General features: G+C 41.6%; 1 protein-coding gene across 1 annotated transcript in view; it reads right to left on the bottom strand.

The window, feature by feature from the left end:
- The window catches only part of C5 (complement C5), an 85,910-nt gene that overhangs the window by 26,928 nt on the left and 36,357 nt on the right, over positions 1–22,625 (bottom strand). The window contains 9 exon segments of the mRNA XM_020893602.2: positions 760–855; positions 2,555–2,714; positions 6,162–6,237; positions 6,705–6,917; positions 7,921–8,010; positions 14,443–14,503; positions 15,677–15,904; positions 20,075–20,214; positions 21,144–21,217. Of these exon segments, the coding sequence (XP_020749261.2) occupies positions 760–855; positions 2,555–2,714; positions 6,162–6,237; positions 6,705–6,917; positions 7,921–8,010; positions 14,443–14,503; positions 15,677–15,904; positions 20,075–20,214; positions 21,144–21,217 (1,138 nt within the window).

Genomic DNA, 22,625 nt, shown 5'->3' with positions numbered 1-22,625 from the left:
CTTCTATGTTGACTCACTTAAGTGGATCCTCTCCTTTCTCCCCTCAGCTTCCAAGCAAATGAAACAGCACAACCCCAGGCAGAGAACATGGTAGGGGGTGTCCTTAGCGGTTCTGAGATAGAGCGCACTTTAGCTCTCAGTATTCCATGTGGTTCCATCCTGTGGCCACCTGATGCGAAGAGCTGACTCATTGGAAAAGACCCTGATGCTGGGAAAGATTGAAGGCAGGAGGAGAAGGGGATGCCAGAGAATGAGATGGTTGGATGGCATCACTGACTCAATGAACATGAGTTTGAGCAAGCTCTGGGAGTTGGTGATGGACAGGGAGGCCTGGCATGCTGCGGTCCATGGGATTGCAAAGAGTCGGACACGACTGAGCGACGGAACTGAACTGAACGGATTCCATGTAATAAAAGAGCAGTCCCACACGTAGTGTCAGAGTTAGCAGGGGTAAGAGTAGGATCTCGGGGACATGGGGTCATCTTCTCATCACAATCAGAAGTTATTTATTCTAATCACAGATTTACAATTCAGTATCTTGTGACATGGGACAATTAAATTCACCTTCCTTACAGGCCCTAGTTTTCTCAGCTGTCAATGAGTGGGTTGGACTAGATGCTCTTTAGTATCTATCATACTTCTGAATTCCTTAAATTCTGGAGTTCAGGTTATTTTCAAGCCCCCCGTCCTATCCCCCTCTCCATTCCTTGAATATGGTACAGAAATAGACAGTGGGTGTTGAAGAAAGAAAACACTTACCTCCAAGGGGCATATATCGAAAGACTTTCTAATTCCAATCACAGCAAAGGCTGTAAGATACAAAGTCTTCTCTTGGGCTTCAACAGGCAAGGTCCCCTAAAAATAAGCAATGTTTTAGAAGGAGAGTGAAATGGTGTCTTCCAGATGAACTGACCTGGCCTGCCTCTCCACTTTGGCCCCCCCTCCCTCTCTCTCCCTTCATGCACTCCCCTGGACCCCTGGCGTTTTCTCAAAGCTCTGCATTGTACGTGCTTTCACTTGCTCTTCTCTCCTCCACCTCTCCACCCTCGAGCTCCACTTCATACCCCTTCACTACATTCAAGTTCACCGTCTCCTTCAAGACCCTGTTAAAACGCCACCTCCTCTGCGAAGCGCTATTCCTCCTCTGTCCTCCCGTATTTTCTCCTCTTAGTGCAGTGACGTTCCAAGGCAGTGTTTCTGAGACCTCCCAGGAAATGACCTTCTACTCATCTCTCCAGCCTTATTTTGTGCCACTCACCGCTGAGTCCTCTAGGCTCCGGCTCTTTGAACGAACCACCCTCTCTCCACTTCAAGATAATAGGCATGCTGCTTGCGCTACTTGGAACACTCTGCCTGCCTCCCTCCTACCTAGCTCCTAGGAACCTGGTCAAATCGTTTTTTCAACTTCCCCAATGTAAGTGAGAGCTCCTGCTTTCAAAGAAGCCATATTGATCTTTTCTTAATGTGAATCACACACTTGAAATCACTTAATGTCTGACTTTTCTGCTAGATGGTAACAATCGTCATGGCCTCAGTGACCATACCTGTTTTGTTCACTAATATATCCCTACCAGGTAGCACTTTGTGCACATTCTGTACATATTTATTGAATAAACGAATGAATACATAAACTGAAATCTTGCTTAGAATTGTTAGCATTTGTACCCTGCTCTCCCTGCCAGTGTGTGAGCTCGTTTGTGGCAAGGATACTCTCTGATCCATTCTTCCCACTCTTCCTCCCTCACAGTCCCCCAAAGAGGCCCTTGCATGTTTCGGGTGCTCAGTGAATGGTTGTTGAATGGATATGAAGAGCTGGATATATGGGTAGGATTAAAAAAAAATTGTTGTAGTATCTTACTTTTCAAATAGCACCTAGATGATGTCAGTTGCCCTCATTTCTTGTGGGAGTCCCAATCAGTCCTAATTATGGGACCCCAGTCAGCCAGGAAGGCCGCTCGTGACATGAAAGTGATTGGATTGGGGCAGGCAAAATAAATAAATAAATGAAAGCTGTTGGGTCCTAAAAAATACATTCTAGGAGTGGAAGATGCTGTAGCAGTATTTTGGAGAGATTTTGCAATTTAAACATGTAGGTGGATTCCAATATCAAACAATACTTTGTTATACTTCTTGATAAATTAACTCTAATCTTCTTTCTAACAGAGTATACGTAGGATCCCTTCCATCTTTCACAACAACATCTTGCAGCCTTGACCTATGAGAAAGCCTTGAGGTTCAAGTGCAGATTTCGTACCAAGTGTTTGTAGACAAAAGAGCCCATTTTGGCCCTTCTGGGAGCTCTAGCACTTGTGCTCTGTGACCCCCTAACACCTGTTACACCAGATGTCTAAGATCTTACTCATCTGACCTATCTTGAATTATCTGAATAACAGGATGAGAAGACCTTTCAAATTCTTTGCCTGTATACAAGAGAAGTTTCTTGCAGGATTGCATATATTTTCCCCTCTTTTTTCCATTCTTCTAAAAATGAACGAGAACACAACTCAGACTTTTAAATCAAACTGTTGTTCATCTGTGCATTTGGTTTCCTTACCTGTAACTTCACAGGTTGATAGTCAGAATTTTCCTTGAAAGATCCATTTTCTAGTTGGCATTTCTCAAGCAGCCACAATAAAGAATTACAAATTGAATTTTGGTTCTGATCTACATATTTACTTATTTGTCCAAGTACTCTTAGAGCAAAAGCTGTTAACCTTTGGGACAAAAATCAAATATATAAACATTTAGACACTGAAGCCCTTTTGGCTTTCAACCTGCAGTGTTTTAGTTCATACAGTGTTTATTCTTGAAAAGAAAACATTTTAAAACATGCAATTCCGAAGTAAGATGTTACTATTTCAAAACATCAGGGAAGATATCAGGAAGATCTCCAAAAAGAACCAAATGTAAGCAACACATCTTCTGAGACTGCAGCATTGTTAGCCTGCATACAAGCTGAACACTGATGCCTGATGATACAAAAATAATTCTCTAAAGTTGGAGACAATAGTGTTGAAACAAATAGTTTAGAGTTAAAGCACTGACTCACAAACATGAGATATTGAGGAGCAAAATTATAAAATTCTAGATTGTAAAAATTTATCTGATCTAAATTCCCATCTGCGGTCTGAATTCTCTTCCCTAATACCCGTGGGGGTGTTTATCTCGCTTCCCCTTGAGTCACGCCATTGATGGAGAACTAGCCACCTCTCAAGGAAGCTTTATTTATCATGATTACTTAGTCAAAAAACAAGTTCAGGAGACTTCTCTGGTGGTCCAGTGATTAAGAATCCACCTGCCGTTGCAGGGGACACAAGTTTGACTCCTGGCCCCGGAAGATCCCACACTCCTCGGGACTGCTGAGCCCTGTGCCGCCGTGACTGGGCCACGTGCCCGAGGGCCTGAGCTCAGCAGCAGGAGGGGCCCCTCCAGTGGGGAAGCCCGCACCTCATCTGCAGGGCAGCTCTCGCTCCCTGCGGCTCGGCAGGAGGGGCCCCTCCAGTGAGGAAGCCCGCACCTCATCTGCAGGGCAGCTCTCGCTCCCTGCGGCTCGGCAGAGCCGGCTCGCAGACTCAACGGCTGGGCACAGCCAAAAATGAACCAACAAGCTCAGTCTCTACTCAGGTCCCGCAAAGACTGGCCAGGGGATCTGCCCCCTGACCCCAAGTGCCTCTGACGCCTCCCGCCCCCTCTCTGGTCCCTTCACTCAGCAGCGCGGCGGCCAGAAACCCTCGAGACTCAGACGGCCTGACTCTCCCGTACTGTAAAATTTTGTTTTCCTTCTTCTTTTTAAAGTGAATATTATTCTCTTTATTTTTTTTTATCTTCCCTGTATTTCTAAAAAAAATTGGGTGGGTATTCAGGTGCTGGCCGTTTATATATATATATATATGTATATGTCTTTCTAGGAACTCATGGAGTTGGGTCTAGGGTGGTTGTGTCCAAGTGTTTGTGTGTTTCTGACTGAACACCAAGCACTCAGTCTTGCCCAAAATCTTGAGAGGCTCTAGGGGTTTCCTGAGAGGCCGCTGCACCTTCTGGCGGGATTTCTGTTCTGCAGGCACGCCTGTCTCTGGCTCCTGGCGCGCTGGTCTCCAGTCTGCATCAACGCCCACTCCCTGCCTCCTGGGTGCTCTCCTCTGGTCGCCACACTCCGAAACGTGTCACTCGCACGGGGTCAGACCCACCTCTAACGAACAATCTGTGAAGCTCTGTGACTGACTGGCTGTACAGCCAGAAGGAAAGGGAGGAGTCACACTTGGTCAGCGGGGGACAAAGCCCAGAGTGTCGCTGTGCACCGATGAAGAGAACGGGGGAACAGAAGAATGGATCTGGCAGGGAGTGTGTTTGAAGGGCTTTCGGCTTCTAGGCCCCCTGGAAATGTGGATCTGGAGTTCACGAAAGAAGCCAGGCCTTGAGACGTTGGTTAGAACATCGTCTGCATAGGAGTTATGAACATCATGGGCAAACGTGAGATTGCACAAGTGTAGAAAATGAGGGTCAAGGATGAAACCTTGGGGACTTTCAATAGTTAAAGGCCATAATCTAAAAGGCAGTTATTCTAGATTGTAAACCTGTTAAAGTGTTTCACATAGTAGCAACTACAAAGCACCTGTTGCAGTGTTTTTAGAAAATATTTTGTCAAAGCACGGCAGTATTTTCTGAAAATAGATCTTGGACTGCAAGATATCAAACCAGTCAATCCTAAAGGAAATCAACCCTGAATATTCATTGGAAGGACTGATCCTGAAGCTGAAACTCCAATATTTTGGCTGCCTGATGCGAAGAGCCAACTGACTGGAAAAGACCCTGTTGCTGGGAAAGACTGAAGACAAAACGAGAAGGGGGCTGCAGAGGATGAGGTAATTAGATAGCATCACCAACTCGGTGGACATGAATTTCAGCAAATTCCAGGAGGTAGTGAAAGGCAGAGAAGCCTGGAGTGCTGCAGTTCATAGGGTCTCAAAGAGTTGGACATGACTTAGCGATTGAACAGCAACAACAAAAACAATACAGATTTGTTAATTGAGACCATCTTTCCCTCAGATCATCAGGATTTTGGAAGGTATCATGCCTCACTGAATAAGTACTTACTCAGCACCTATAGTACCAGGCACTAGGAATACTTGAAACTGCCCGTGTGGAGCTTACATTCTAGTGACCAGACAGACGATAACTGAGATAAGGAGAATGTCAGGGATAAATTTTTAGGAGAACAGGAAAAAGTAAAGCCGTGGAGAAGGATATGAGGCACTGGAATGGGGTGTAACTTTAGATAGAATGATTACGAGAGCCCTCACTGAGAAGCTGACTTCTGGTAAAGGCTTGAGGGAGAGGAGGGAGCCCGCCTTGCTGACGCCTGGAGGAGAGTGTTCCCCAGAAGAGAGGGGACAGGGGACAGTCAGTGCAAAGGCTCTCAGGTGGAAGCGTGGTCAGCACGTTCACGGAGCAGCAGGAAGGCCAGTGGGGCTCGGGTAGCGGGGGATGTGGTCAGAGAGGTGAGGTGCCGCTCGATCATGTCGGGTCTTGTAGATCACAGTAAGAAGTCTGGTTTTTACCCTGGGTAAGATGGGACGCTTCTGAACCATTTTGAGTGATGTGACCAAACTCATGGTCTAACACGTTCACTCTGTCTGCTGCGCTGAGTACAGATGAAGGGGAGACAAGGTTGGGGCTGAAAGACCAGAGGGGGCTAGGGTCATGATCCACGTCAGAGGTGAGAATGGCTTGGAGCCGGGTGGCGTGTTGGTGTTAGTGAGGAGTTGTCAAGTTCAGGGCTTCCCTGGTGGCTCCGAGGTAAAGAATCCACCTGCTGATGCAGGAGACACGGGTTCAATCCCTGATTTAGAAAGATCCCCTGGAGAAGGACATGGCAACCTGCTCCAGTATTCTTGCCTGGGAAGTCCCATGGACAGAGGGGCCTGGTGGGCTGCAGTCCATGGAGTCACAAAAAGTCTGACGGGAACTAGTGACTAAACAACACAACAGCAGTCAGGATATATTTTGGAAGTGCAGCCAAAATTATTTGCTAGATCAGATGAGGCTTGCAAGTGAAAGATGACTAGGCTTTTCAGCCTGAGCCGCTGGATGGAGCGTCCATTAAAGTTGTTATTCCTTAGTTCACTACTATGTGAAAATACAAATCAAAACTTTCTACTTACCAAGTACTAGCACTGCCACCCTTCCACATGCTGTAAGAATAGTCAGCATTTCTGAAGGACATGATGCTCACCATCCCTAAGAGGCATCAGGAAAAAAACACAGTACTTCAGTGACCCCCATCTCTACTCAACGCATTATTAGCCCCTGGGAAAGGTAAACTTCCTTTGGTGTTGGGCAGCAAACATGTGCTCTGTGGCCAACACTGAACTTCTCGAAGGAAGTATATGGGTCGCTTGAACTGGGAATTATCAAGTAGAACATTCTGAGCTCATTCAAGAAGGAAGGAAGTGCTCTGTAGAGTTTGGAATGCAGGTGTCTTGTCTCTCATCCAGGCGTTTCAGTAAGTTAAGCCAAAACACTCCAGCAAACAGTATTTATTTGTGTAATAGAGTCCACCTCGTGACTTTTTTTTTTTTTTGGCTGAAATCTTTTTACAACTAAGGTTTTGTGTAATTCATAACTTAAATATTAGTTTAATCAAATTTTAGCTTAAAAAAACACATGATTTTAATGTACAATATGTGAAACAGATTTTCTTTTACCTTCTTTTAATTTTGTCTTCAGGTTCTGTTTTTGAGTTAATGAGTTCGTAGAAAAGATGTTCCAATTATTTCCTGCTTCCAGGTAGTGATAAACATAGAATACTGGGACGACGCTCATCAGTTCCGCCTCTGCATTCCCTTTGGGGAGGTGGGTAAGAATATCAATACCTTCCTGACTTAGAACTGCAGACATGATCTCACCTATAAGCAGTCCTGAAACAAACAAACAAGCATACAAACAAAAAAATCAAAGTAAATACACTCAGTTTTTATCAACTTCTGAGTAACGGTATATTTTCAATGGAGATAAGAGCAACCATCCTTATTCTTTACTTTTTAATCTAAGCCGTTGAATTTCTTCTCAGAACTGGGGAGAGGAAAAAAAAATCTGATTAGGAAGTTATATTTAAAGAAACACCAGGCATAAACAAACCACCGTAACATGGAGGTAAGATGGTGTAATACAGTGTGTGGATTATAGCATACTGGAAAAGGCAAATTAGTTGCTGTTCACCATGATAGCTTCAGGTATTGTAAGCCCTATGAATCAATCACTTCTCCAATGCAAAGCCAAGAGTCTGAACTGTGAACTCTGTGAGAGCTATGAGGGCTCTGTCTACAACTCATCGAGAGACCTGGGAAAACCACTCTCTTACATATCCAACAGCAGAGAGGGGCGTGCTTAGAAAGGCCATTTCCAGCACTAACATCCTGTGACTCCAAGCTTTTATCTGAGATAAAATGTAGTCAGGACATTCTATTATTGTGATGATAAGTCCTTGAATTTTTAAAGGCTGGAGGCCAGGGATAAAGCCCACTAAAGACACCAGTTCTACAAATGGCCCCAGAGCTGTTTTCCTGGGGCCATTTGCAGGGCATGCAACTGTTTCTGGACTGAGTCTGCCCACTTGGATCATAGAAAGTCCTTTAAATCTGGACGCAGCTGCACTCTCATATTAGAGAAGGCTTTGGGCCAGTGACAGCCCCCACCCTACACCATGGGAGCATGACTCTCCATGAAGTCAAGCCCCTGGAAGAAGAGAGCTGAAAGTGCCTGGGGAGTGGAGGTGAGAGCAGGAATAGGGCACTCCCAGAGTCCCCCATTGTCTATACAACTGAGCTGAGAAGAGGAGAAATGGGGAAATCGTGAGAATACTTGACTTTTGTTTGAAACACACAGTGAAATAAGAAATAAAAATGGCACTGGTTAATTTACCTTTTATACTCACAGTTCTTTTAACTTTTGTTTTGGGGACCATATCTAATGGTATCCTGTATGGGAACTCCTTTCGCCTAGTAATGGTGCCTGGAAAGAAAAAGACTCTTTTATAACACAGTATTAAAATTTTAAAGGGAAGTTAAATATAATCAAAGATTTTTATCAAACTCTAGGCTTACATAATCTCATTAAATAAAGCATTAAAGTTGACTTCAAACTTCCTGGTCATTACAGGATAGGAAATAAATAGGTTATGTAAATCTTATTCACCAGTAAGAGGGAGCATGCCATTTTGTCCAAAGAGAGAAAATTGTTCTCAGAACTGAAAACTAAAAATAACTAACATATAATCCTTAGTCAAGGAAATGTGAAGATTAACTCCATTGGGAAGCATGCCCTGAAATCCTTTCCACCTTCTCCTCTCCATCTAACTTAGACACTTTTTCTCTCTACACAATTTTCTTTTTTAGTCGCTTCTGTTGTGTCTGACCCTTTGCGACGCTATGGACCGTAGCCCTCCAGGCTCCTATGTTCGTGGGATTTCCCAGGCAATACCTATGGCTGATTCATGTTGAGGTTTGACAGAAAACAACAAAATTCTGTAAAGCAATTATCCTTCCAAAAAAAAAAAAATAAATTAAAAAAAAAAAGAATACTGGAGTGGGTAGCCATTCCTTTCTCCAGGGGATCTTCCCAAACCAGGGAGCAAATCCCAGTCTCCTGGGATTTGCAGGCAGAGTCTCTACTATCTGAGCCGCCAAGGAAGCCCCCAAGTTTGAGCATGCCTATATCAGAGCATTTCTACTGCAGTCATTGGCTTATCTCATAAAAATGATAGTATTTATCATTTTACTGACAGAGTACCAAGCACACCATTCAGCTCTTTGTATGCATTATTATAACGGATCCTCACAACAACCCTGTATACTGGGTCTATTATTATTTTAATTTTGTAGATAGAAAATGAGGCTTAGAAAGCAAATTGCTCAAGGTCACAGAGCTAGTACAGAGGAAGCTGCATCTGAACTCCGGGAGGTTTTACTGCAGAGCCCATAGTAATCTCCGCAAAGAGACTTCGCCTCCCATTGTCCTGCTAAGAGAGCTCTTTGAGGGCAGGAACCATCTTGAATGCTATAGTCCCAAGCACTTAGCCCCTGGCACATGGCAGATGCTAAAAAAAAAAATAAAGTGACATTTTACAATTTAATAGCCAAACTACCTAGCAAAGGAGACGAGAACAGGAATGCTCTTCGGGTAAGTTTCAACCTTTGATAAATGCCAAGGATATAATGTGAAAGTAAAACCGAGTGAAGGCATTTGAGAGTGTTTCATCGTGGTTGAAGAAGCTCTGAGTTCAGAAAGAGCTCATTCCAGAATGTGACGGTGGGCAAGACACAACCTTTCTATGCCTTGGTTTGCTCATCAGTTAAACAGAAATGATGATATTTTCCTCAAAGGGTTTTTGTGAAGATAAAAATAATAAGAACAAAGAGCCTGGCAAAGAGTTTGTGCTCCTTTTACAGTACTTATGACAGTAGGTTGTTTGAGATTATCCAAATTTGATTATCCGCCGTTTTCCCATTGATATCTGCCCTTGACTGTTTCAATTCTCATTAGCGACTCTTCTACCAAATGGAAAAGGTACAGAAGTGAAAGCTAAATATAAGGGAAGTCAATTTTACTCTGCCAGAGATCATAAAAAAGACCTATCAAGGCATCACATATAAAGGCAGATTCCAGAGAGATTAAAGCATGTAAAAGTTAAACCTGTAAAACCAAGGGGACAAAATATACAACAATGTTTTTGTGAACTAAGATATACAACTGTAAAGTGAAACTATAATAAATCTGACTATATCAGAATAAAGGATTCCTATTCAAAACCCACTAAAGCTCATTATTGCTCAAAGAAGTACACTGCAGACAAAAACCAACAAGAAATAGACAGGAAAACCCAAGTGGAAAATAGAGAAAATGCAAAAGATAGAAACAGGCAATTCACAGATGGGAAGCCCAAATGGCCAGCAAGCATTTGAATAGCTGTTTAGATATCATTGTATTCAGAAGAATTATAGATAAAACAGTAATGAGATACCACTTTATACTCCTCAAAAATGGCACATTTTAGAGGTGAGTAATACCAAACATTGACGAGGATGTGGAATGAGAGAATCCTCATGCAGTGCTAGTGGAGGTGTGAATAGTAGAGCCGTTCTGAGGAGCCGTGTGACAGAAGTAAAGGATATTCAATATGCATGTGCCCTTTGACCCAGCAGTTCAGCTCTGAGAAACAGACCAGATAAATGCTCACGCAGATCTGTGAAGGGAGATGAAAAAGGATGTTCACTGCAGCACAGATGAGCCCAGCAGAACCCTGCAGGCCCCGCCCCACCCCCGCCCCCAACTAAGTACAAAAAAGCAGTTGATGATTCAGACAATGGTCACAGACAGAGTGTCTGATGCACGTTCCTGAATTGTTTTACAGATACTGTAACTAGGACCAGAGGGAAAAAACTGTGGGATGACCGGATTGTAGCCCTGACCTAAGCTGCTCCATCGTGAGAAGTCTTGCATGTCTGGCTAGCACAATTCCAAGAACTGGCTTCAAGAGAATGGGATTAACATTATTGCTCATAATAAACTGTATCTTGTGGGGATCAAAATAACTGTAGCCTGCTCTGCCCATATACGTAAGCAGGCAACTAAGATTGTCATCAAAGGTGCTACAGACTCGTGTTGACATATTTCACTCTGAGAATATGGTGCTCTGTGTCTGCATGGTGAAATTACAGAACATGGAATTTCACCCCTGATCCCATAGAAATGGAATGACATTTGACAATAGGGAATTGACAGCAATTTATAAAGAAAGCTGAGCACCAAAGAATTGATGCTTTTGAACTGTGGTGTTGGAGAAGACTCTTGAGAGGCCCTTGGACTGCAAGGAGATCCAACCAGTCCATCCTAAAGGAGATCAGTCCTGGGTGTTCATTGGAAGGACTGATGTCGAAGCTGAAACTCCAATACTTTGGCCACCTGGTGTGAAGAGCTGACTCACTTGAAAAGACCCTGATGCTGGGAGGGATTGGGGGCAGGAGGAGAAGGGGACGACAGAGGATGAGATGGCTGGCTGGCATCACCGACCCAATGGACATGGGTTTGGGTGGACTCCAGGAGTTGGTGATGGACAGGGAGGCCTGACGTGCTGCGGTTCACGGGGTTGCAAAGAGTCGGACACGAGTGAGCAACTGAACTGACTTATGCCCCTTTCTTATTTGCCCATTTCTGTCCCCCTCTAACTTCAAAGGAACCTATAACAATCATAGGAATGAGATCACTAGGCAGCTTAACCTAACTCCTAAATTGTGCTCCCCTAAATGCACACCATGCCTTGCCTAACCTATTGATTCTTGCCTAAGCTGTGGATAAAAAGAAGCAAGAATGAAGAATTAAGCAGTTTAGAGAATGACCAGCTCCACAGGGAACTCCACTCAATTTAGGTAATAAGCTAAATGGGAAAATAATTTGAAAAGGATACATATATATGTGTCACTGAATCCCTTTGCTGTACACTTGGAACTAACACAATATTGTTAATGAATTATACTCTAATATGAAACAAAATTTTTTTTAAAAAAAGAATGACTAGGTCTCTACATCTAACAGCAGCTTTAGAAATCCTGTAGGCAAATAATGTGGGCAAGATAACATCTCAGGAAAGAGTCAGCCAGTCTGCACACAATGGAGAATGATGCGAAACTGAACCTCCTGCCTCGTGATTCACTGAGACACTGCCCCCTTCTCCTTTAAAAACGGCCGATGTTTAGTAGGTAAGTTGTGTCTGACTCTGACCCTTTTGAGACTCTGTGGACTGTAGCCCACCAGGCTCCTCTGTCCATGAGATTTTCCAGGAAAGAATACTGGAGTGGGTTGCCATGTCCTTCTCCAGGGAATCTTCCCATCCCAGGGACTGAACCTGCATCTCCTGCACTGCAGGTGGATTCTTTGCCACTGAGCCGTCTATGAAGCCAAACAACTGTCACAGCTGAGCAGAATCTTTGGAGTTGGTCTTCAAACATGAGTGTACTTTCTTGCCAGATTTCCAGATTAAAACATCATTCCTTTCTGTTGACATTTGCCTCTTGAAACATTGCCTTTTGAGCTGCAAGCAGCTACACTTGAGTTTGGTAACAGAATATACTCTGAAATACTGTGTAAGAAGCAGTGAATCAAATGTATGCATAGCAATAGAAATACTAGTTTAAAACAAAGTACTGAGTTAAAAAACTTAACTAGGACAGGATCTATAGCACAACACCTTTTATATGTTGAAAAAAACCATACACACACAAAATAACCTTAAATCCCTACGCAAAGACATATACCAAGCATATTAGAGTGGGGGCATCTGAAGAAAGAGAAATGGTTGCAGGGGTCAGGAATGAGAAGTGAAAATAAAACGTGGGAGGGCCCTGTGCAGACCGATGACCACAGTGTGCTGGGAATTGAGGGGGTTGAAGAGCTAAACTCTGCATCCAAGATAAGAACCGGGGAGAGAGCCTGTCAGGCAGAGAAAGCAGGAACCAAAGGCTAGGCTAGTCTCGTGTTTTCAGTTTCTGTGTTTAGTCTCTTTTTAAGCTGATGTCACATAATTTTAATTACTACTACTCTACAATTTGTTTCGATACTTCATTCTCTCTCATTGGGATTTCCCTCAGATTTCCTCTACCGTTATTGTCTGTTTACTTTTCCAAACGTTTTTTACCCTTAAAAAAAAAAAAACCTCTATAAAGTATCATGTGTGCATGTGAGCTCAGTCACCTTAGTCGAGTTGTCTTTAGTTGTGTCTGTGCGACCCTGTGGACTGTAGCCCACCAGGCCCCTCTGTCCCTGGGATTCTCCAGGCAAGAGTACTGGAGTAGGTTGCCACGGTCTCCTCCAGGGGATCTCCCCAACCCAGGGAATGAACTCGTGTCCCCTGCATCTCCCATATTGCAGGTGAATTCTTCACTGCTGAACCACCAGGGAAGCCCATAAACTATCATACTTGTATAGCAAGTCCAATATATACAGATTAGAAGTGTTTAATAAAATCTTTGAAATAAACTGGGAAGAACTGATAGTCATCTTTACCCTTTTTAGCACTCTGGAAAGTAACAAAGCTGCCTGAATCTAAGATGTCTAAAATAACAAGTGAAAAGAGTCACAGGATGAGATTGGAAAGAGGTATGGATTCTTTTTTTTTTAACCAAGATGTGTGATGGAGAGATCTGCTCCCAGATAAAAGATCACTGCCATCTTGTGGTCCTCAGGTTCAGACCTAGGATGCGTAAGGCAGGGCTGCTTTGGAAAGCTGTTTGCCGTAACGTGAGCATGGTAGGCTTAAGGGCGAAGAGAAAAAGAAGACAAGGGAAGCAGTGGCTCTGAGGTGCGACATGACTGCACGAGGCCAGAACCTCAGAATGTTCGGGGCACGGCCCTAAGGCAGCAGGTCCCTGGCGATCCGGCCTCAGAGAACTCCTCCAACCTTCCGTTCTCCCAGAGGAGGCTGGTGTGCAGAGAAACAACTCTCCCTGTAGATCCTCCACAGGGTGGAAGGAAATTTATGTGGAGATAAAATTAGAGAAGTTTGCATGAAGTCATCCTTATTCAGTTTGGGCTGATTTGAAATGTAAATATTAATTCTTTGCTTTGCCAGAAGAAATATCACTCTAAGTATAGTGGTCTTGATTTATTAAAATAAAAAAAAACAAACTTTTTTTTGTCCTATTGTTGTATCCCTGAAAGAAAAGAAAAATGATACAATGCAATAATAGGCAAATTTTAACCACTTATTAAGAACTACAGCAGTCTGTCTTTTTTGGTGAAAAGAACTGTTAACTGAGAACATTCTAAATTTCATAAATACCTGTGTATTTAGGCCTTGATTAAGTGCTCAAATGCTTGCACAATTCTAACCTTCATTTAGAATATCTTAGTTGGAGGAAAAGCAAGGAAGCAGGAACAACGAGGAATGGCTTGGTTAAGTAATCAGCATTACTGTGTTTTCAAATAAGCATGTTAAATTTAAGAATGTAAATGACTTTTTCTTAGGTGTTCTTTAGATTGATGGTTCTATGAGAAAATATCATTGTGAAGGATAAAATATATATAAGGGAAGTCAGGCTACTGTTACTATTTCGCAGTTCTGCATTTAAAACTAATGAGGTTATTTTGGGAATTCCTGGGCAGTCCAGTGGTTGAGGGTCGATACTCGCACTGCCTGGGTTTGATCCCTAGACGGGGAAATAGAATCTCCAAACCCAGCAAAGTGCGGCCAAAAACAAAACAGAAGCACAGCTAACGGGGTCTCTCTTTGCTCTAAACCCATCAGATTGTAACACGTGCTGTCAAAAATGACGGTGAACTAAGAAGTAGGTATTTCCAATTCTAGACAGTTAACATTTTAAAAATAATGTTTCAGGTCACACATCTCTCTTGAGCAAAAGACAACATATAAAATACAGTCATTTTACCTACCATAGATACCCTGTGGATCCAGAGTAACACCCGCATAACTTTCCCTTCTGACACCTTCTGGCTAAAATAAAGGCAACAAGCATCCAGTTAAAAGAACATAGCTAAATTTATACGACTCGAATGCTTGGGTCCATGTGACTACTTTTCCAATTAAAAATTTTTTTATTTATTGATTTTTGGAGAAGGCAAAACGTGCTTTAATACTTATATGCATACATCCAGGAACTAAATTTTATGGCTATGTGCATGATAATCATAGCAAACACTGAAACAGAAGTTATTATATGTGTCAGGTAACTGATCTAAGTGCTCTGTATGTATTAGCTCATCTAACCTCAAAAATACTCTATGAAGTAAGTATTATTATTACTCTCACATGACAAATGAGGAAATTGACAACCAGAGAGATCAAGAAACTTATCCGATGTCACACTGCTAGGAAGTAGGGGAGTCGGGATTCAAGCTCAGGCAGTGTGGCTCCAGAATCTGTGCATGGAACACCATGCGGAGATGCATAGAACACAGAACATGCCTTGCACAAAATAAGTCAATGTATGCTCACTGAAGTGAATTTCACGGCTGAAAACAGAACTCAGAGAATGAAGACCTAGGAAGGCCCAGTTGTGTCGTTAAGATTCTTGTCAAGAATAACATGAAAACATGTGAGTTAATAGCACTTAAGAATGATAGAATTTAAGAAATCATAGTTTTCTTCCCCTTTTTAACCTATTTACTCATTTACAAAATGGAAAATTTTTCTTGACTATAAATTCTAAACTATAAGTTCCTAAGTCCTGTCTTAGTTATTGCTGCAGCTCCAGTACTTAGCATAATGTCTGGCACAGATTTCAAAACATTTTCCAAAAGCATTGGGAGAAAAATATTTCAAAAAACTAAATACCAAAATGTTAAAATTTGATATTTCTGCTTGTAGGGGTTATTGGTGATTTTAATTTTCTTCTCCGTAGTTTTGCGGTATTTCATGCTTTCTACAGTGAGCAAGTATCATTGTTTTATTTAAATTTTAAAAACATAATTTCAGACTTAAAAGTTATAACAGCAGTCCAAAAATATCTGAGATAACCTCCACCCAGATTCCCCCACATGTTAACATTTTATTATGTTTGTGTTATCATTTTTTCTGAATCACTTAAACATGAGTTGCTGATAACTTTTTTTCCCAGAAAGAAAAAAGTATTTATGGGAGAATTTTTAAAAAGCATATTTTTCTTACCACCACTCGTAGTGTTTTTACTAAGATTTCATTTCCAACCGAAGTCTCCAGTGAGAAGCTGATGTTGTGGAGGCCAGTGTCCAGAGGAAGCACGGTGAAGGTCACCAAGTGGGTGGAGGAGCCCTCGATTCTTTGGGGCACACACTTGGGGAATCTTCTCCCCTGAGGGTCGATGCCTGGGCTTCCCGATGAACAGATCCCCTCCACAGGATGCATTTTAACACAGAACTGAAATGCCACCAGTGAACAGTGGTTTCAAAACACTTGATGATCAGGAAAGCACGCCCTGACTATGTTCATCTGGACACAGATTCTCCCCGGTACCTGTCAAATAATCCCTCATATTCTAAGGCGGTAGAGAAAGTTCATTTCAGATTTTCTAAAACACGCACACCAGTTGCTGCTTGGTGGATTACAGCCCATAGGATCACAAAAAGTCGGACATGACTGAGCACGCACGCATTCAGCAACGTGCCTCGATGTCCAGAAAGCTCAGCACTGGCTCAGAGACGTCTTATCCTCCTTAGACTGTTACCTGCTAAATCGAGTGTAACGCTACTGAAGTCCTCTGTTCATGTTGTCGCGATAGCACTTGTTACCACCTCTTAACATGTTTACAGTGTAGACAGTGGGAACCCAGGCTCAGGTGCGCTCTGCGTCTCATTCATCTTTGGATCTTACGGCTCAGCCTTTGGTGTTCAATAAGTGGTTTTATGAAAGACTGGAAACTCTATCTCCTGGCATTCAAGGCCCTGACTAACATGTTCCCACTAGCTTTTCCAATCTTGCTTCTCATTAACTTCCCATTTGTATCCCATTATACAGCCAGACTGTGGCTCCAGGAAGATCTAAGTTCAAACCTTGACTCTGCCACTTTCTGCGTAACAAGAGCACATAGCGTGACCCTCCACTTCTTCAACTTTGTAATGGGGAGAATAATGGTACCTACTGACTTCTGGCTCAAATAGTGAATATTTTCCATCTCCTCTCCAAAATCTAATGAAATGACAGATCTATCCCCCCCAAAATAAATCTATATGATCCAGAATACATCAAGGAGGTAAACAAGAATGAGTACCAACATTCAACAACTAATTCTGAGGAATTTCTCAAAAACGGCAAGTTCGTTTTTCCTCTTAACTATCTTCCTGGGAAACACAACAGCCAGGGTGGCTGAGGCAGGAGTTAAAAGAAGACTTTAGGGTCACCTGGAGCCAATGATTCCCTCAGGAGATCATGGGAAGGGTAGGTAAGAATAGATAAGAAGAGACATTTGATAATTCAACATGAATTCATTATAAAAACTCTTAGTAAATGAGATAAGAAAAGAACTTCTGAAACCAATACAAATTATCAAAAACAAAAAACAAAAACTTTGGCAGTGGTTCTGCTTGCGGAAATAGCAAAGTAGTTCCTACTAGATAACTATTCTGAAAAATAAAATTATAAGCTCTAGACAAAACATGTATTTAACAAAAAAAACTATCTTAAGTCACTAGAGGTTGGAAGAGAAGGTGACCCTCAGATGAAAGGAAGGACATTGGGTAAGGGTCCTGCTTTTTTAGTTTTAACCTGAGGGCTAAAGGCAAAGGAGAAAAGGAAAGATATTCCCATTTGAATGCAGAGTTCCCAAACAGCAAGGAGAGAGAAGAAAGCCTTCCTCAGTGATCAGCACAAAGAAACAGAGGAAAACAATAGAAAGAAAAGACTAGAGATTTCTTCAAGAAAATCAGAGATACCAAGGGAACATTTCATGCAAAGATGGGCACAATAAAGGACAGAAATGGTATGGACCTAACAGAAACAGAAGATATTAAGAAGAGGTGGCAAGAATACACAGAAGAACTTATACAAAAAAGATCTTCATGACCCAGATAACCACGATGGTGTGATCACTCACCGAGAACCAGTCATCCTGGAATGTGAAGTCAAGTGGGCCTTAGGAAGCATCACTACGAACAAAGCTAGTGGAGGTGATGGAATTCCAGTTGAGCTCTTTCAAATCCAAAAGATGATGCTATGAGAGTGCTGCACTCAAAATGCCAGCAAATTTGGAAAACTCAGCAGTGGCCACAGGACTGGAAAAGGTCAGTTTTCATTCCAACCCCAAAGAAAGGCAATGCCAAAGAATGCTCAAACTACCGCACAACTGCACTTATCTCACATGCTAGCAAAGTAATGCTCAAAATTCTCCAAGCCAGAATACTCTTCTTCAACAGTACATGAACTGTGAACTTCCAAATGTTCAAGCTGGATTTAGAAAAGGCAGAGGAACCAGAAATCAAATTGCCAACATCTGTTGGATCATCAAAAAAGCAAGAGAGTTCCAGAAAAACATCTACTTCTGCTTTATTGACTATGCCAAAGCCTTTGACTGTGTGGATCACAACAAACTCTGGAAAATTCTTAGAGAGATGGGAACACCAGACCATGTGACCTGCCTCCTTAGAAATCTGTCTGTAGGTCAAGAGTCAACAGTTAGAACTGGACATGGAACAACAGACTGGTTCCAAATCAGGGAAGAAGTTATGTCAAGGATTTTTCTTGTCACCCTGCTTATTTAACTTATATGCATCGTACATCATGAGAAATGCTGGACTGGATGAAGCACAAGATAGAATCAAGATTGCTGGGAGAAATATCAGTAACCTCAGAAACACAGATGACACCACATTTATGGCAGAAAGTGAAGAAGAACTAAAGAGCCTCTTGATGAAAGTGAGAGAGAGAAAATGTTGGCTTAAAACTCAACATTCAGAAAACTAAGGTCATGGCATCTGGTCCCATCACTTCATGGCAAATAGATGGGGAAACAATGGAAACAGTGAGAGACTTTATTTTCTTGGGCTCCACAATCACTGCAGATGGTGACTGCAGCCATGAAATTAAAAGACGCTTAGTCCTTGGAAGAAAAGCTATGACCCACCTAGACAGCATATTAAAAAGCAGAGACATTACTTTACCAACAAAGGTCCACCTAGTCAAAGCTATGGTTTTTCTAGTGGTCATGTATGGATGTGAGAGTTGGACTATAAAGAATCCTGAGTGCCGAAGAATTGTTACTTTTGAATTGTGGTGTTGGAGAAGACTCTTGAGAGTCCCTTGGCCTGCAAGGAGATCCAACCAATCCATCCTAAAGGAGATCAGTCCTGAGTGTTCATTGGAAGGACTGACGCTGAAGCTGAAACTCTAATACTTTGGCCACCTGATGCGAAGAGCTGACTCATTGGAAAATACCTTGATGCTGGGAAAGATTGAAGGCAGGAGGAGAAGGGAATGACAGTGGATGAGATGGTTGGATGGCATCACCAACTCAATGGACATGAGTTTGAGGAAACTCGGGAGTTGGTGATGGACAGGGAGGCCTGACGTGCTGCAGTTCATGGGGTCGCAAAGAGTAAGACATGACTGAGCGACTCGACTGAACTGAACTGAAAAAAGCCCAAGGGTCAATGCAAAGTTACTAAATGTGAAAAAATAGGGAAGTGTGATCTGCACACAAGTAGAAAGGTGATTAACCAGTGATTAATCCAAGATATCGTGGATGTTCTTGTTTCTTGTTTTGATGTGACGACGAATGCACTGACAATTTAAAATTAAATAAAATATGGCAACACCATGAGATGTGTGACACTTAAAATACTGTCTAGTTGTAATTATGTCATTGCAGTTCACACTATTCTTTGAGCAGTAGTGCAGTGCAATGAAAGTACCACATATGTCTATGACACAGCTACTAAACTGCTATGGATAATACACACAGATGAGTGCAGCTTTAAACTTTATTCATGGACACTGAAATTTGAATTTCATGTAATTCTGATGTGCCATGAAATATCCTTCTTTTACCTCCCACCGCCCCCTCCCCCCAAACTTTTAGAGATGTGAAAAACACTCTTCGTTTATCCGCCATAAAGGAGGGAGCAGGCCAGTTTTGGCCCACAGGCCATAGATTGCTGACCCCTGACCTAGCACATGAAGCAAAAGAATGAAGACATGTAAAAGACTCAATGTTGTAAGCAGGTCAGTTTCCCTTACAGTCAGTTCAGTCACTCAGATGTTTGGAATAAAGTTTTCCAAGGGGAAGGCAAGATGTGCAAAGGGAAGAGTGTGAATGGCCGAAAGAAGACAGGAAAGGGCTGCTGGAGGCAAAATCAGGAAACTCAAAGTCCAGGGTGACGGATGAACCAAACGTGAGCCTCCACAGCATGCCGGTTATCTTAAGGACTCGTGTTCTTCATTAATGGGAATTGTATGAATAATTTTAACTTTTCTTCCTCCCTTCACTGAGTTTTTATTTTTTGTGTACATGGTAATTCCATTAATAGAATTCTCAGAAGACTAGGGACATCTTCATTTTTTCCCATTTATTTGAACATACTATAAATATTTACTTACCTGAATTCCAGATGTTCTATAGTTGTAAACAGTTCCACTCAGTTGGATCTGTTCCCCTCGTACAACAGAATATGGTATATTCATTTCCAGGAAGACGCTTTTGAACACCTTTGCTTTCAGAGTATTAGCAACACATATACCTTCAGCCCAAGTAAAAGCAAAGTTGAAGTAAATTAGGGAATTCCCATAATACTTTATTAGTACTAAAATGTCTCAGATTTGCTTTGCTTCAAGGAAAAATGAATGCTAGATCGTGTTTTTCCTCTGCCCTATTACCCCTATGGAATTTTCCTTGAATTTTCTATGCACTGATTTTTTAAAACTGAGCTATAAAAATTGGCATATAACATTATAGTAGCTTCAGATGTATAACATAGTGATTTGATATTTGTATACATTGTAAATGATCACCACAATAAGCCTAGTTAACATCCACCACCATATGTACTACACAATGTTTTTCTTGAGGTGAGAAAGTTTAAGGTCTATTCTTATATCATTGATCTTCGTTCATTAATTACTGGTATTAACAGAAAACTGTGTTTATCCAAAAAATATTTAATTCTATTTAAGGAGTGAGAATGATTACTAACTAAAGCACCAAATCTCTTTTTTAGATACTCATTATAGTTTCAACAGGCATAAAATTTTGGCTGTGGAAGCCAAGATTTATAAGAACACAAAATAGCAAGCAAACCAACAAGCCAGGTCTGAAGTTACTTATAAAGTATCTGCACTAAATCACCACAAAGGGGGCTGGTCCAGGAGAGAAATCATGTGTTTGTCTCTAACTCTACTCAATCTTCTAGTCACTGAGAATAACACAAGAAAAATGGGGGCTTCACATCAGTGTTTATAAAATGATGACTAATAGAAGAACAAAAGAGGAAACTGATGCAGTCCAAGATGTGAGCTTATCTAAGTCTCTTTGTAATACATTATAAATAGACTTTAATAAATGACACCACTTAAGTTCTGGGTAAACTAAAAAGACAGTAATTTTTAAAAAACCCACATTTTTCCAAATCAAATCACTCCTTACGTAAATAGATAACTTCAATTTGCTTACCACTATTTGAAATTCCAACACCTTGAATTTCCCAGGTAGTTAGAGAATCAGGTAGCACAAACTGCAGTTTGTTTCTGAAAGTTAAAATGTTGATATTCAAATACAATGGGACATTTACTAACCAAAATTGACGTGAAGAATTTTTGCCTCATACTACTTTAGAAGAAAGAAAAAAAAATCACATCAGGTATTAAGGAGAAATCAAGCAAGAAAAATATATCCAGTAATTCTTATATTCGTTCCATAATTTACATATTTTACTGGTATGATGAGAATTCACATTTGGAAGGATACCTTTGAAACACTGCAAACTCAAAACATACAGTTCAAAGAAAAAAATATGTTTATCATGTTGTTTAGTTGCTAAGTTGTGGCTGGCTCTTTTGTGACCCCATGGGCTGTTTATTGTATAGTGTGTTCTAAAATAGGGAAGCAAAATACTAATGTATCTTAAAACTGCTCATAACAAAGCTGACATAACTAAAAATTTCTGATGAAGATCAAGCTTGTACTCATTCAACAAACAACTACTGTGCACCAACTTCGTGTCAAGCATAGCACTACTGAATACTGAGTATACAGCACTCATTGATACAGCTCTGCTCTCAAGCAGTTCACAGTCTATGTTCAGTAAATCAATTGTACCAATAAAACAAAAAAAGTTCAGAGGCAGTGTGCACTGATTCAACACGTTTGTTTTAGTGCCTCTGCAAGCTGGACCCTATGCCAGGGATTGGATATAAAACTGGTCTGAATTTAGTCCTTGCTCTGGATGTATTTATATTTTAATGTGATAGATAGTTGGGTAAATAGGACCTTGTTATATATACTGCATGATATGTGTAACAGGGTTCGTTGAAGGGGTAATACGTCCAATCACTAGGTGGGGGAATCATGGGAGAAAGGCTTCTGGAGGGAAACGCAAGGCAAGGGGCAATGTCAGATGAGGCGGACAGCGCTGTGGAGGAGGAGTCGGGTGGGACAGGGGTAGAGAACAGGGGACCCAGAAGAAGTTGGGTGTCAGGCCCTGAACTCACTGCCTTCACTGCTCCTTGGAAAGTCTGTGCTTTGAGATCCTGTCCATCCCCACTCTTGGCCAACCTGAGGAAGGGTGACATGCACGGAAGTAGCACTGTTTTCAGTGCCTGATACAGAGTAGGCACTGCATAGACATGTGTTGAATAAGGACTTTAACAAGAAAAGAATCTTTCTCCCTATTAGTCAATGTTTGCTTTGTAGTGACAGGTATTTCAGGATGAAAACAGCTGTGTGATACAGCATAAAGAACACAGTTGTGATCAGCAAAGACTCACTGAAATGGAATGAAGTTGAATGGAATAGTACCCTTCTTCCCCAAGAGTTGATCTTGCCATGGAACTAATTCTCAGAGCAAATCACATGTTAAAAAAATAAATAAATAAAATAAAATTTGACCCAGTGGTGGTATGATTTTAACTCCTAAATAAACTGTTGGGAAATGGG

Source organism: Odocoileus virginianus, chromosome 31 (assembly GCF_023699985.2).
Source record: "Odocoileus virginianus isolate 20LAN1187 ecotype Illinois chromosome 31, Ovbor_1.2, whole genome shotgun sequence".
In the NCBI taxonomy this organism is placed as follows: Eukaryota; Metazoa; Chordata; class Mammalia; order Artiodactyla; family Cervidae; genus Odocoileus; species Odocoileus virginianus.
This window is presented reverse-complemented; position numbering and strand designations above follow the sequence as displayed.